The 16,504-nt window shown below is 36.6% G+C and overlaps 3 protein-coding genes across 3 annotated transcripts; all 3 read left to right on the plus strand.

The window, feature by feature from the left end:
• Positions 1-1,366: 1,366 nt before the first annotated feature.
• Positions 1,367-5,641, plus strand: LOC114743349 (reticulocalbin-2-like). The gene is made up of 7 exons (XM_028931556.1): positions 1,367-2,370; positions 2,585-2,687; positions 2,802-2,867; positions 3,746-3,919; positions 4,024-4,120; positions 5,147-5,280; positions 5,364-5,641. The coding sequence occupies exons 1-6, from the start codon at positions 1,434-1,436 to the stop codon at positions 5,267-5,269; spliced, it is 1,500 nt and encodes a 499-aa protein (XP_028787389.1). The 5' UTR covers positions 1,367-1,433; the 3' UTR covers positions 5,270-5,280; positions 5,364-5,641.
• Positions 5,642-6,812: 1,171 nt separating this feature from the next.
• On the plus strand, positions 6,813-10,865 carry LOC114743351 (calumenin-B-like). Its single transcript, XM_028931557.1, has 7 exons — positions 6,813-7,388; positions 7,669-7,771; positions 7,885-7,950; positions 9,069-9,242; positions 9,340-9,436; positions 10,236-10,370; positions 10,477-10,865. Exons 1-6 carry the CDS (start codon positions 6,839-6,841, stop codon positions 10,356-10,358), a joined length of 1,113 nt encoding a protein of 370 aa, XP_028787390.1. The 5' UTR covers positions 6,813-6,838; the 3' UTR covers positions 10,359-10,370; positions 10,477-10,865.
• Positions 10,866-12,444: 1,579 nt separating this feature from the next.
• LOC114743352 (aminoacylase-1-like) lies at positions 12,445-16,236 on the plus strand. The gene is made up of 5 exons (XM_028931559.1): positions 12,445-13,136; positions 13,266-13,528; positions 13,807-13,944; positions 14,908-15,147; positions 15,872-16,236. The coding sequence occupies exons 1-5, from the start codon at positions 12,530-12,532 to the stop codon at positions 15,983-15,985; spliced, it is 1,362 nt and encodes a 453-aa protein (XP_028787392.1). The 5' UTR covers positions 12,445-12,529; the 3' UTR covers positions 15,986-16,236.
• The last annotated feature ends 268 nt before the right edge of the window (positions 16,237-16,504 follow it).

A 16,504-nucleotide genomic window follows, 5' to 3' on the forward strand; every position in this document is an offset into this window, starting at 1 on the left:
TAATTTCTCATTTTCTTTATTGTTTTACTATTTTTATACTAATAAAATAATTGTTAATAATAAATGATATGCTTATAATTTAACTTTTGAGATTAATTTAATTATATAACTATATGAAAATATAAGAATAGGAAGAATTTAGTCTATAAAAATTTATAATTTAATTTAAAAAATTTAAATATATGTGTAAAAGAATATTTTAAAAAAGGATAGGGGTTAGCTAGCCAACCCACCCCTTATCAGGACAAGTGGGTAAAATGTGAGCTTGCCAGAAGGTGGTTCTTTTGGGATCGGCCCACATGGTCTAGACCTTGCAGTGGGTTGACCCATAATCGGTAGGCCAACCCCTTTTACCACCTAGAATTGAGTTCCTTAATGATCAAAATGGTCTACATTTTTACTAATTTTTAGGGATCAATATTTTAAATGAATAAAAATTTAGGACATGAAAATCAAAATAAGAGTAAACTTTAGTATCAAAAATTATCTTAATCTCAAGATTTAAAATACCTTTTTGAGGTTAAGATGCTGGATGTCTAAAGGGGTGTTTGGATGGGAAACAAATCATAATTTTAGAAGTAATTTTACAAAATACAAAATAAATATATGAAAAAATTTACAAAAAAGTACTTTTAAAAAATATTTAACACCCCTGGGTTGCAAACCTTCATGGTTTGACAGTGTTATATGTTTGGGCTTTATCTCACTAGAATCCAGGAGCCGCAAGTTTTACTTTGTAGCCCATTGGACATGTTAAGGGACAGATCGTATGTGTGTTGCCCATTGGAACAGACTTTTTTCCCCCTTCTAGAGAAAAAGGAGAGCATCTATTTTTTTAAAACTATGTTTGGCCGTAATTAAAAAAAAACTGAGTAAAATGTTCAGACAACTATTCTATTTTATCTCAATAATATAAAATCTTTATTTATTTTGAAAATATACATTTTAATCCAACCCATTAACATCAATTAAAAAATATTATAAAAACAGGTCTGTGTTATGATATTTCTTTTCTTGAATTATCAATCATACTAAACGAGTCATTGCCGCCATGGCTGTGCTATTTGGACGGGGAGAAATTTCTTCTATCCCCATCTCATAAGTTTATTTCTATAAATGAAGGCTAGTTGAGTTCATTCATTTAACCCTGACGATCTATTTTCCGGTCAAAAAAAAAAAAAGTTTGATTAACATATAAGGCTATGCAATATATTGTTATATCATGCGTAAATTTTGAATGTGCTGTTCTGCGTTCTTTAGGCGTCTTACAAACTCCTTTTTACATGCCTTATGCCTATATGAAGGAAGAAGATGATGGGGACGAGTCACATTCTAATGGAATTTTGTTAAATTTAACAGCTATTCAATGGCAAGTATCTTAAAAAAGGAGGGTGTTAGTTCTAATCTGTTAAATTCGAGATAAGTTATATTATATGCAGTTAATTCGAAGTTGCGGGGAATTATCCATTTTAGCTTTAGTTTATGTTGAACAAACTTGTAATTCTGGTTGCCAGCAACCATCCTACAAACCGTATTCCGAAGGTTTTTCTGTTTTTTTAATCAAATTTGCCCCATACAAGCAAGCTGAGGAGGAGGCAAAGTCGTGCCCTGTCACAGATCTGGCCATCTCTGCCTTCTGGTCAGCTCATCCTGATCTCAAATCAAGTCCAATTCCTCAATCCTCTTTCTTTTCTCTTCCCTCTATTTTTTTTTTCCCTGTTCTATATCTTCAATTCAATTCAGTGTTCCCTGCCCATCTCTCTCGTATTGCTCTGTTAAGGGAGGGATCGATCATCAATGCAATGGGGAAGGCCTCGATAATTGTGTATGTCACTGCAGCGGTACTCCTCCTATTGTTTCTCTCCTACTCCCCGAAGAAGCATCCGAGCCATCGCCATCGCCGCCTTAAGCTTCGTTCCAACTTCACTCTCGCCACTTCTCATCATGCCTCCCAACATCATGAGCCCGTCGCTTTCGACCCACTTGTCGCTGAGATCGAACGCCACCGTGAAGAGAAGCAATGGGAAAAGCAGTACTTTGAGCATTCTCACTCCGAATTTGTAGCGCACGACTCCGCCCCCGGGGAGGAGTCGCAGCCCGAGTGGGAAGATTTCATGGATGCTGAAGACTATTTAAATGACGAGGACAAGTTCAATATTACCAATAGGTTGGTTTTGCTCTTTCCGAAGATTGACGTGGACCCGGTTGACGGGTTCGTCAGTGAACACGAGTTGACTGAGTGGAACTTGCAGCAGGCCGAGAGGGAGGTTTTGCATCGGACGCAAAGAGAGATGGAGATTCATGATAAGAACCATGATGGATTCATTTCATTTTCCGAGTACGAACCGCCCGGCTGGGTTCACAATGCAGGTAATGTTGCCAATTCTGACTATCACTTGCTCATTTGGCACAAACAATCTGCTTATCTGGTTCCCCTGTCATATTTATTTTCCTGATTTCCTCGGTGGTTTCGTAACTAATAACTATGTTACCGTTAATGTTCATCGTTTCCTTATACAATGTGGCCATAGTGGAAGCTGTTGTGATTTTTTCCCCCTAAATACTTCTTTTGGTACCTTTCCAGATAATAATTCTTTCGGTTATGATATGGGCTGGTGGAAAGAAGAGCATTTTAATGCTTCAGATGCTGATGGAGATGGGCTTCTAAACTTGACCGAATTCAATGAGTGAGCTCCTGCTTGTTTAAAACCCTTGCCTTATGCGTTGCTCCTATTTGACGATTTTTTTCCCCCTCAGTGCCAATGCTTTTTCTTTATTTCTTTACTTTTGGGATCTTGTAGCTTCCAGCATCCAGCTGACAGCAAAAACCCGAAGCTGCTTCAATGGTTGTGCAAGGAGGAAGTAAGGTGACTTAAATCTCATAATATGACAGCTTTTTTATGTGCTTCTACGAGGACATTTGCTTTTGCATTTAACATTCTGGTCAATTGTGATGCTTATGCCCTTTCTTTCTTTGTTTTTTTTCTTCTCTTTTTTTGGCTGATGCCCTATTTTGAGGGCTTAATTTCTTTTGTCAAGGCTTGCCTTTTCACCTTCTTTTATTAAGTTCTTTTATTTTGGGAGACAAAAAACATTGTTCTTCTACAATCAACTAAAAATTACTCTTAAATTCTTGCTCTTATGCTTCTTGAGTAATCAATCGAGTCTTGATTCTAGTAATCAACATGAACAATAAGTTTTATTTCTTTCCTGTATCTATTTAGCTTTCTTCACCATAAATTTTATACCTTCAAAAGACTACAAAGTTTAATGATCAGATAACTGCTGAAACTTTGAAATCAGCAGCACAAGCATGTAGCGACTTGTAAACTGTTTTTGACGATATATCCTTGATTTTCTATCTTCGGTTTCCTCCTGGTATTCCCAAAGTAGCCTTAGCCAATATTCACAATATTCCAGTATCATGGTTATCTAATTTATAGGGCCTTTTAGTGCCCACATAACTCTTCTAAATTTTTACTCATTCCCGTGTGACCATGATTTCTGGTGGCAGCCCAAATTCATGTAACCCATGAGCATTAGAAGGAAACTTTTCAGTCCTTGTGAGCTTTCCCAGTTAGCATGTTTGCTGATAAATGGTAGATGTATGATGGTTTCAGCACTTTTACTTGTCATGGAGGATTATTTTCTATAACGCTGTTGAATTTCCTGGTTCTTTTGTTCCAAATATTGTACCACTATCTTTGCTTGTTCTTGATTACTTTTCCTCTGTTTTCCTTCAAAGGGAGAGAGATACAGACAGGGATGGGAAGATCAACTTCAAAGAATTCTTTCATGGGCTCTTTGATTTAGTAAGAAACTATGATGAAGAAAGTCATAACTCTTCGCATCATTCTGATAATTCAATGGATGGTCCAGCTAGAGTTTTGTTTGGTCAGCTTGACAAAGATGGTGACGGGTATTCATTCTTTTTATTTTCATCATTGGCGATACAACTTTAAATACCTTTTTCTCTCTTTGTAATGTCAATCATTGTCGATGTTTTATGTCAACCTTTTGCAGGCACTTATCAGATGCCGAACTACTGCCTGTAATTGGGAAAATCCATCCATCCGAGCGTTACTATGCAAAACAGCAAGCGGATTATATCATTTCACAGGTATGGAACCTAACCTGAAGGTCATTGTACTACTAATTTCGTTGTCAACATTTGTGATGTCATTTTGACATGGAAATGAGTTTTTATTCTGCTAGTGCGCCATTTCGTGAATTATATCCGTCAGTATTTTGCTGAAGCTGGTATTTCATATATTCTACCATGCCTTGGTGAATTTACTTCGAGATGAAAGCTTTGATCATGTACTTGTTGAAGGCTTCAATGGACACAACCAGTCTTGGTGAAAATTTTCACTGTCTAATGGCATGATTTGGTCCATGCTCCCGTCTTAGTTGAGTCTATAAATATTCCTTTTTGTCTATATGCGTATTTTGGCAATTTATGCTCATTGACTTGTCCTTCATACATACATATATATATATATATTCCTCCGGTCCTTGATATAGGACCTAATTCTTGAGTTGGTTTTGGTCCTAAATATAAGACCCATTTCTCATATTTATCAATTTTCTCTAAATTACCCCTATAGATACTCCCTCAACCATAATCAAATAGAAGAGGGAGAGAGGGTATTAAAAAAGATGATTATGGTGTTTTAGGAAAGATGTGTCACTTTTCTTATAATTAACTAATTTACCTAACTTTCTTAATCTAATCAAATTAGTTAAATGGGTCTTATATTAAGGACCGGAGGAGTATATAGTAATTCATGTATTCTTTCAATTGTTGTATGGGTAGATCAACCATAGAAATAGTTATGTTGATGAGGTAATGATATCCTAATCCTTGTATCAGTGACTATTCTGTAATTTTCGAGGATTGAAAGTGCTCATAAGAAGAATTTCTTTTTCATTTGCGTGTGAATGAGCACTGCATGATAACTATTACGATTGACGATGATGATAGGAGCGCGATTGTAGTGATGTGGCTTAGTAGACGCACTTGGATGGTCTTACTGTTGCTGTTTTCTGTTTTTTCTCGTGTTTCTGCAAACTGTCATTGTTGATTATTTGCGAGCGGAACATAATGAGAATTTCATAATTAAAGAATGCAACAATGCTATGACAGGCGGACGTTGACAAGGACGGGCGCCTAACATTGACTGAGATGATTGAGAGCCCATATGTATTTTATAGTGCAATTTTCGAAGATGATGAGGATGAGGATGATTTTCACGATGAGTTCCGTTAACTTCATTTTAGGTACGCACAGCTCTTGCGTCTGCTTTCTGTCCCTCTATCATTTACGTTCCTTTGATACAGAGATTTCCCATTCCCATTTGCAGGACACATATTTTTCCTTCATGAGGAATCATTACGAGAAGGTTTTCAATCTGCATTCCTATACGGTGGCAACATGTTTGCTTCATCCCTTTGTTATCTTCAGGGAGTTCGTGTTTGCTGAGTTGGATGATTGTAGTAATCTCAACTTCATAATAGTAAAATTTGTTGATTTTCACATCACTGATTGAACCATAATAGTTAAATCATAGCACACGAAAAATGATCCCATTGTCAATGTATAATGTTTGTACCACATTAAGTATGGCAACCTTCTGATCAAGGTAGCGGTATCATTTTTCTGGCCCTAGGTAGCTCCTTTTGAGTTTGTTTATGATTACTATCTTTCTCTCTCTGTGATCAAAATTTTATGCATTTATCCCACCCCGGCGGCCAGCTGAGGTATAACTGGTTAAGAAATACTATCTCCGATTCTAAATATAAGAGTTAGTTGACTAATTTAAGAAAATTAAGGAAACAAGTTAAGTTAATTATTTATATTTCTAAAATATTCTTGTTAATCGAATGTATTTGGTAGAACTATCATTATTAGAAGGATTATCTTAAAAAAATGCATAAATATGAGAGATAAAGTGGATTGAGGTTTTATATTTAGAATTAAATAAAATAAAAATCATATGAGATTTTATATTAAGAACCGGAGGTAGTAGTTGTTTCAGTAGATTTGGATATCTTTAATAAGTTCTGGGAAAAAAAATTGTCCCGATAAAGTGCATATATGTACATACATTGCTCTTTTTACAAAATACTATTATCTTCATTAATCACGATACTTGTTTTCTTAATCATATCTCTTTTCTGGTTATGAACTCCTCCGTAATCAACATTAATATTGAACATAAAGTACAAAATTAATAATAAATTATGCTATTTATATATTGGTAATAATGTAATTTATTTTTCAAATGTCGTGCAATCCAAGGATCTGCTTCGATGGTTGAGCCGTTGAGGAATATTTATCATGAGAATTGTAACTATTTCTATAAGGAGTACAATATAAAATTACTCCACTACCGCTTCATATTATAATTAGATCACCAAATTAGTAACAAAATATTATTCACGATCTTGATTATAAGATGTTGTTTATAATTTACAAACGACATCTTATAATTTAGATAAGAGAAAATACGTCTTTAATACCATATGCTATATTTTGTTCAATATCTGTCTTTTGGGTCAACGTTATTTTGTTTGATTTGTTCGTATCGGTAAATAAGATAAAGCTACAGTTAGGAGAAGCTGCTTCGCGCTTCGGGGGCTTTAACGAGTACAATGCAAATTGCATGGCGTAAGTTGTGATCGTGACAGATTTTCGCGCGTGATCGAATCTTTTCCTTGTGTTCTGTTAACCGACTCATCAGTCTCCGTGTTCATCCTTTCTCACCTCAACCAATTCTGCAGTATTCAGTTAGTCACTCTCTCTCGCCCCTTGCTTTCTTGGAGTGGGATCAATGCAATGGGCAAAGCATCGATCTTCCTCTATCTCACTGTAGCACTCCTACTTCTCTTCTTCCTTTCCCATTCCCCTAAGAAACAAACCGGCCATCGCCACCGCCGTCTCAAGCTTCGTTCCCACTTCACTTTCTCGTCTTCTCATCGCCCTGTCACTTTCGACCCCCTCGTCGCCGAGATCGAACGCCGCCGTGAAGAGAGGCATTGGGAAAAACACTACTTCGAGCTTTCTCACGAAGATTTCCCTGACGACGAGTCTGCCGCAGGGGAGGAGTCTCAGCCCGAGTGGGAGGATTTCATCGACGCTGAAGATTATTTGAATGACGAGGACAAGTTCAATGTTACAGATAGGTTGCTTGTGCTCTTTCCCAGGATTGATGTGGACCCGACTGATGGGTTCGTCAGTGAGCACGAGTTGACTGAGTGGAACTTGCAGCAGGCCCAGAGGGAGGTCTTGCATAGGACCAAGAGAGAGATGGACGTTCACGACAAGAACCATGATGGGTTTGTTTCGTTTTCTGAGTACGAACCTCCCAGTTGGGTTCATATTGCAGGTTCTGTTTCTAGTCCTGATTTCTAGAATTAGAACTATAAATATTCTCCTTTATTTTCGATGAAATGTGCAAATTGTGATATTTTCTTCTGGATCTTTCCAAGTCTAAACCAATACCTGGGATTATTATTTTCCTAAAACTGCAGCAATATTCTCTAGCTAATAATTTTTCTAATGTTAATTTTCGCTTGTTCTTACATATAATTTCGCCATATTGGTTACTGTTGTGATTTTGGTCCTGGATGCTTTTGTCTTGAATGCTTCTTCTTATAATTTGTCAGACAATAATTCTTTCGGTTATAACGTGGGCTGGTGGAAAGAAGAGCATTTTAAGGCGTCCGATGCAGATGGAAATGGTCTTCTAAATTTAACTGAATACAATGAGTGAGCTCCTGCTTCTTTAGAAACATTAGTTTATAACATCGATGATTTTCTTTCTTTCTTTCTTTCTTCAATTCTAACGCCTTTCCTTAAATTTTATTTTCATTATCTTGTAGCTTTCTGCACCCAGCTGACACCAAAAACCCAAAGCTAATTGGATGGTTGTGCAGGGAGGAATTAAGGTGACTTAAAATCTCATATATACCCATGACAGCTTTTATATCAGTTTCTTTGAAGGTATATATATCGTTCTGATCATACATGTATTTTCTCTTGGTTGACTTTTTGTTCCCAAACGTGTCACATCATCCAGATTATTTTCTTCCTCCTTCCTCCTCAGTGATTGCCACTACTCCTCTTCACCATATTTTCCCTTTTAAACAGGCATTTGGCTATTTGTTCATAGTTCTTTGATTTTATTTATCACGTTAAGTTTTGGACCTTACTTTTTTGCATATTAATCTTAGTCATTTTGATATGGTATGATAAATTTTTTTTAAAAAAAAAAAAACTCGCCCTCTATTGCTCAAATGACATTGTTTATGAGGGGGTAAACATTGACCTTTCATGAAAGAGATCCAAGAGTCCGGATTTAGCCCTCTCATCTGTCATAATGAACACTCCCCTCATGTTGTTTTAGCAGGAAGAGTTGAAAAGCAGAAATTATGGAGAGCGAAGGTAACTATAGAAACATAGAACAAGAAAGAGTTCAAAAAGAAGCGTAAGTGATTCAAAAGTTATGGACATGCAGCACACTTTGGCTATTATGTTATAATGTATTATTGAAAATGTTAGGAAGAATGATACAGACGCACATCATATAATTTCATCAATAAACTCATTACGGATCCTTCACTTCGTGGTCATCATAATGACTTCTATGGTAATCAATCAATCTTAGCGCTAATAATTTTCTGTGGCTTAAAAGGAGTAAATAATTCATTACTTAACTTCTGAACCGTCAACTTGTGCAATGCAGCTGCTCATGGTAGTGTCTTGACAATATATCCTTATTTATCTTAGCCTTCCTTCTTTTGGTTTACGGCCTCTTAGTTCATAATAATGATTTACGTTCTCCAGTCTCTTTAACACTTCTCTCATGATTATTTTCTATTATGAGAGTTAGTTTCATGGTTACATTTGCTCCAAATATCTGTAATGTACAAAATATTTGAAGTTAACCTTTTTTTTTCCCTCCCCTGAAGCAGTTTAGAAATTTCAATTTAATTTCTTGTTGCATTACAGCATCATTGTCTTGCCTTATTCTTGATTTCTTTTCGTCCTTTTTTTTCCTGTTTAGGGAAAGAGATACAGACAAAGATGGAAAGATGAACTTCAAGGAATTTTTCCATGGGCTATTTGATTTGGTAAGAACCTATGAGGAAGAAAATCATAATGGTTCATATCATTCTGATTTTTCTGGGGATGCTTCAGCTAGAATGCTGTTCAATCAGCTCGACAAAGATGGTGACGGGTATTTGATTGTTGTTTTCATCATAGATATGGTTTTTAAGATTCTGATACCCTCTTTAGTATCAAGCATCTTTGATATTTTATGTCAATTTTTCTAGACACTTGTCAGATGTGGAGCTGCTATCTATAATTGGGAAAATTCATCCGCCTGAGCGATATTACGCGAAGCAGCAAGCAGATTACATCATTTCGCAGGTGTGGATTTTAACGGTGGATAATTACATTCTCATTGCTGACGACAAATTTGTCAATTCTTTCTTGCTTGGACATGAACATACATTTTCGTTTTGTTGATATGGTATTGCATGAACTTTTGTCTGTTAGCGTTTTTCGAAATGCATGTTCTCACTGAACGCTGGTGTATTTGCCTTGAGATGAAAAGCTTGATCATGTTTACCTTTTCTATATGGCTAGCAGTACTCGTTGGTCCTCAAGGCTTTTATTCCATCACCTCTCCTGCTTCGTCATCGTCATTGACATGACACTTTTCTCTATCTCTCTCTGTATCACTGTCTTCAGGCATCATTCGGTTTTAGGCCAATCTATATATCTACACAAGACAGGTCTTGGACAAGTCTATTGATTTTGCTTTTCTCTGTAATGCTTATTAAATTGCTGATATATTCCTTATTTTTGCATCATCTGCTTATTTATGTTTTCAATTGCGTATGTGTAGATCAATCAAATATGATAGCAAATCCTCATACTAAGTTTCTCTTCTAACTTGTGCATACATAAACACGATGATATTACCGACTGATAACGATAATACAACTGAAGTGTTGTAGTTCGGTTGCTACTTCAGGGTCATTTGGTGTTTAAAAAACTGGCTGCTGCTTTTAATAATAATTAAAAAAATATGATAATGACAAAAACGTCAAAAGCTAGTAATTACTGCTTTTATCCTCGCTTTGTAAATCTTTTATGATTACTTACAAGTGTAACTAGTACAAGAAAGCCATCGTTATGCAATGTTTCCGTAATGTTATGGCAGGCAGATGTTGACAAAGATGGGTGCCTAACATTGGCTGAGATGATTGAGAACCCGTATGTATTCTACAGTGCTATTTTCAATGATGATGAAGATCAATATGATTACCATGATGAGTTCCGTTAGATTCATTTTAAGGTCAGATCTTCCATCTGATTTGTTTGGGGCCCTTATCTCACCTTTAATTATGTGTCCTTTTTCTTTTATTTTCCCATGGTTTGTAAACTATGACAAATATTTGCAGGATGCGCAAAAAGATTGAGCAGAATTCAAGTTTCTACTTTTTCAAGGAGTTAGCATTAGAAGACAGAATTAAAGGCTCTGGCCCTTTATAGTCTCAAAATTCTAGTGAGGTTCTTTGCACCAACATTGTCGCTTCCTCTCATTAGCATCATCAAGGAGCTCTTGCTCATTTGCTTCCCCATGGCCGGTGGTGGAGCCACATCTGGATCAGACAGATAATCAATTTACGTATGACACACCAGTTGTCAGTAGACTATATAACTGAAGTGACATTCATGGTTAAAGTAGCAGTATCATCTCTCTCTTTTCTTCTATTCGCCAGGCAGCAATTCAGCTGAAAAATAGTAGGATTGCTTTCGGAATTTTGAATACAAGTTTTGTGGATTTAAATTTTGGGCTCAGTTGCGGGGAGATATATCCTCTGTCGTTTCGTGAACCTATTCCAAGAAATGGGGCTATATCTTGCGCTGTAAGTTGAGCAGTCATTTGTGCCAAGCAACGAGGCATGATCACGACAGATTTACCATCCGCAGTCATATACGAAATGATATTTTGTCCAGGACTTCTTTTTACGCTCGTTTAATCGATTCAAGGTTTATGAATCGCAAGACTAAAAGGAGATGTATGACAGGGTGAGCGAGCCTCTTTGGACTTTAGCCCCACAATGTAACCATAAATCCACATAACGCCTTCACTGTCAAGTGTCAATGTAATTCAGAAAGAAATGGAGGGTCAAACCTATTAGATTGTATTTTCTTCTCAAAGGTGCGTGTAACTCATTAACCATGTTGGCCTTATATCAAAGCTTACGCTCCTCAGATTCACTAGTAGGTAATAGCAGCTATCTCATCCACGAATCTATATAGATTTTGTTTCCACCGTCTCTGGTCACTACAGGTCAATGTTGTATTTTTGCCTAGAGATGAGAAGTGTTTAACTATATATTACTACTTCCAATTCTTAATATAAGAATTTGTTTAATTTTTGTTTTGTTCCTAAATATAAGATCCTAATTTATTTTATCTCTTATATTTATTTATTTTTTTAAGACTGTCCTTCTAATAATGACAATTCTAACTAATAAATTTGATTAACAAGGATATTTTAGAAAAAACAACACCTATTTATTACAAATAGCTAACTTAATTTGTTTTTTTAATCTATGCAAATTAGTTAATTAGTTTTTATATCTAGGATCGGAGTTAGTACTCCTCCGGTCCTTATTATAAGATCCCATTTGACTTTTTATTTGGTCCTAATTATAAGACCCCAATCCATTTTGTCTCTTATATTTATGCATTTTTTTCCAAGATAATCCTTCTAATAATGATAGTTTTAGCCAATATACTTAATTAGCAAAGATATTTTAGGAATGACAACACTTATTTATTATAAATAACCAACTTAACTTACTTCTTTAATCTCCTCAAATAAGTCAATTGGGTCTTATAATTAGGATCGGAGGAGTATTAAGATTAGTGGAAAGTGTATTATATATTTATATTCATTGTCCATATCACTGCTTCCACCGTTTCCTTCCACTCTTCCCCAGCCAACGCATGAGGAAAAAAAATCCACTTTTTTCATAAATAAATTAGAATAAAACTTCGGGTCCATGGTTTACATTTGAAATCTGAGAAATGGTATAACGTTATATTGGATGAATAATAGATGAAGAGAGAAAAATATAACAGATTATTAAATTATTAGCTATTTAGCTAATATATAAAGAAACACATATACCAATATAAAGATGCAGCACTTTTTTGAAAAAATTAGTGATAAATTTCTTGTTACAAATTTAATTGACAAATAGTCCCTATAATAATTGATTGTAAAAAAAATTAATTGTGAGCGTCTGACGGAAAAAAACGAAGATGATTTATATATAAGAAAATTTTATTTACATAAAGAAAAACTGAATTATACATCATATAAAAAATTATTGTACACAAAAAATAAAAATGTTCCCCACTTTAGTTTTTTTTCAAGTGAAGCAGAGCCAACTACTCTGCTGGACTGGATTGCGGTGGTGGTGGTGGTGAAGCGCAATCATGGAGTTCGACGTCCCAAAATTCCTGTATTTTCATATCTCTTTGCTTATTCTCGTAGCATCGTCGACCATTGAAGCTTCAGACTTATCATCTTTGTCATCTTCAGCAGCAGAAATCATATCGAGGTTCCAGCAGTACCTTCAAATCAACACTGCCCAACCTGCCCCAAATTACTATGAAGCCGCCGATTTCCTCGTCGCCCAAGCAAAATCCCTCTCCCTCGAATCTCAGACTATCGAGTTCGTCAAAGGGAAGCCCATGGTGTTGCTAAAATGGCCGGGCGCTCACCCTGATCTTCCTGCCATTCTTCTCTACTCCCACACCGATGTTGTTCCGTCTGAGCTTCACAAATGGATGTACGACCCCTTCAGTGCTCATATTGACCATAACGGCCACATATACGCCCGAGGCTCCCAGGATATGAAGTGCGTCGGGATGCAGTACCTCGAAGCTGTTCGCCGCTTGAAGGCTTCTGGGTTTCAGCCTCTTCGATCTATCTACTTGTCTTTTTCTCCTGATGAGGAGATTGGTGGGCATGATGGTGCAGGGAAATTTGTTGAATCTGAGTTCCTTAAGAATTTGAATATCGGTGTAGTGCTTGATGAAGGTGATTAGATATGGAATTTTACTATTGTTTTTGTATTGAATCATAGCGCAAGTCATAATGAGTTTTCTTGTGTTTCCTTTTCAACAACTGATGGTCTTTATTGTCATCTACGCCTGATTCTAATTGTAGGACTGGCTTCTCCGAACGAGAATTACAGGGTATTCTACGGTGAGAGGAGCCCCTGGTGGCTGGTAATAAAGGCTACTGGAGCACCAGGGCATGGGGCAAAGCTTTATGATAATTCTGCCATGGAGAATCTGTTGAAGAGTCTGGAAAGTATAAGAAGGTTTCGTGCTTCGCAGTTTGATTTGATCAAGACAGGTTTAAAGGCTGAAGGCGAGGCAGTTTCAGTTAATATGGCCTATTTAAAGGGTGGAACACCATCTCCAACTGTAAGTCAATGAAACTTGGAGCATGTGTACGACAGATATGTGATTCTATTTATGGATATACATTTATCGTTAGGCAAACGTACAATTATACATACCCTTATTGGGGCATGTAATTATTGGGCACCCTGAAAGAGATCGAGTTTGGCCACTAAATGATGTACAAGTAGTGGAATTTGCCAATTCTAGACGCCCCAATGCTACTTCTTGTTATTGTATAGATTTATTTAACACATGAGCAGTGGAGTTTGCGTTACAATGCCGTTTTCGTCATCTCCCAGGGTTTTGTCATGAACTTGCAACCATCAGAGGCAGAAGCTGGGTTCGATATTAGGGTGCCACCAACTGCTGATCCTGAATCATTGGAGAGACGGATTGCTGAAGAATGGGCACCTGCTTCACGTAATATGACATTCTGGGTAATTAACTTACTTTGTGCTCAATGTTTAAAATTTATCTGTCATTGAAAACATATACAAGAAATGGACATTTGTTTTGCTTGTCTCTTTCTTGCAAATGCAAGCTTAGGAGATATTCTATGATCATGTTTAGATTATTAAGAACTTGTGACTACTGTATTAAATATTATTGCATAGCTTTGATCCCTGTCCTCTTTTCCTACAGTTCTTGATGAGGAATTAATGTAATGTAACATACTGATGTTTGTTTTGATCTAGAACAAAGAAATGGACAACATAGGAACAAAAAATTGAATTGAAAATATCACTTTCCAGTCGCTTAGCTTAAGTGACAATAGATAATCAGCCATAAAATACAAAAATCGTTTATGAAAATAGTAAGTAGTATTTAAAAAAATCTGATAATTCTCAGGTGAAGATGCATTTGAGGTGATGATAACCTATAACGTCATATTTGTTAAAGAAAAATTGTAAAGTAGACATTTGAGGTATTTTGGCATTTTTGTTCCCTTTTTTCTGCAGGCCCGGCCTTTTTTTTGGGGGGGGGGTGTTGTGGGGGTGTCAAATGTGGTGAGGGTATTCCGCCTTGTGACTTATGAGTTTAATTGTTTAACAGGAAAAGAAGCCAATAAAAAAACTGGAAGTGAAAATGATGGGATTTGAAATTTAACGTCACATGTCACTTGCCACTTTCTATTATTGTGATGATTAGAAAGATGGGAGCTTTGAGCTGATTGATAAACTGCCGTTTTGTTTTCTTCATTGATGTCATAGACTCCATATATGAAATCATGAATCATTACACAATGATTGGTTATGCTCGGTCAGAAAAATGATTGGTTATGCAACGAACTTGGGGTTTTCAGAGTTGTCTCCTTTGTCTACCTATTCCTTATCTATTTACTTTGTTAGGCAGAGATCGCACCACTGCTATACTGTCTAATTACATTTTACCTTGCACAGTTCGTGCAGAAAGCACCTGTGGATGATGAGTCTGGGAACCCAATCATCACAAGGACTGACAGTTCCAATCCTTGGTGGGGCCTGCTTGAGGATGCCATCCGAAAGGCTGGTGGAAAACTTCAGAAACCTGAGATCTTTCCAGCTGCAACAGATTCCCGCTACTTTCGACGACAGGGATTGCCTGCAATTGGATTCTCACCCATGGCAAACACCCCGATTCTTCTTCATGACCACAATGAGGTGACTCTAATCTCATGTTGTCTTCAATAATGGGCTTGCTTATTATGTACATGCAATAGTATAATATTATCTCAGATTAAACCCTGAATAATATAAGGATACATTGAAGAGCTTTTTGGCTGAAGCACTGCACTGTCCCGGTGATCTACCGGGAGTCAATTGCTTGGGCCCGATTTTTCTATTTCTCCTCTTTCGTATCCATTTATTTGGTCGCACAACTATGTCCAAAAGACTGGTTCGCATTTTGGCTAAGTAACCTACTCAAACATTCAGTATTTGCCAAAAGACCCATTTCAAGTCAAATGTTGCCAAAGATACAACTGCCTGAATTCACAAACCTCAGAAATTTCCTGATGGAGCACTGTGATTGAATCGAATTGTAAAAATTCTTAAATTCAATAATCAATTCTGTTACATTCTTCTCCCTTCTTCTAACTAGAAGAGGTTATTTGCTCATTGCTAACGTTGAAGCCACAAGTGTCATTGCAACTTATTAATTCTATGTATATATAAATTAGAGATTAGTTTGTAGGAAAAAAACCTTATCCGATATTGATTTGCAGGAGTAAAAGAAAAAATGGCTACCTCGGGTTGTGCTTAATTTGAGTGATCTTACTGATTTGTTTTGATTTGGATTGTAATTAACCCTTTCTATCTTGCAAGGAGTCCTCTCTGGAATTTCTGTCGCTGAATTACATGTTTGAATTTCCCTCTTGTTTTGCAGTTTCTGAACCGAGACGTGTACTTGAAGGGGGTTGAGATATATGAGTCAATAATTAAGGCTTATGCATCTTACGTGGGGGATGGAGGAAATAGAGAATCCAGAGACGAGTTGTGAGCAAGTTATGTGGCCTGTTTTCCCTTTTGACTTCTGAGATGCGTTCCCTTCCCCCTCCCCCCCATCAGATTGTAATATCATGACCATATGGGCCTTGAGTAGGTTCTGATGTGTAACAATAATGAATGGGAGCAAGGCAGGGACTAGGGTTTGGACCACAATTTGCTACAAGGTACTCAAACCCTTATCTGGATGTTTTTATAAATAAATGTTGTGTGCATGAAATTGTGAGAGGGGACATCTTGGCTTGGCATGGATCTCCCAGTGACCATTTTCATTTTGAAAAGCGAGTGTGTATATGTGTGTGTGTGTGTGTGCCGAAATTCGAAGTTCTTTTGCTTATGATCGCCCTTCATGATACAAAATGAAATAGGCTTAGGCAATTTATTTTCTACATTAATGTTAACTAGAGCAGTAATGTTGACTTTCCGAGGCATAATTTTTGGCTAATGAGATGAATGTAGATAAATATGTTTTTTGCCTTCATTAATAAACGTATGTATAGATAAATGGTTGACA

This window comes from Neltuma alba, unplaced genomic scaffold (genome assembly GCF_004799145.2).
Source record: "Neltuma alba isolate B1F8T4 unplaced genomic scaffold, ASM479914v2 tig00003996_pilon, whole genome shotgun sequence".
Taxonomy (NCBI): domain Eukaryota; kingdom Viridiplantae; phylum Streptophyta; class Magnoliopsida; order Fabales; family Fabaceae; genus Neltuma; species Neltuma alba.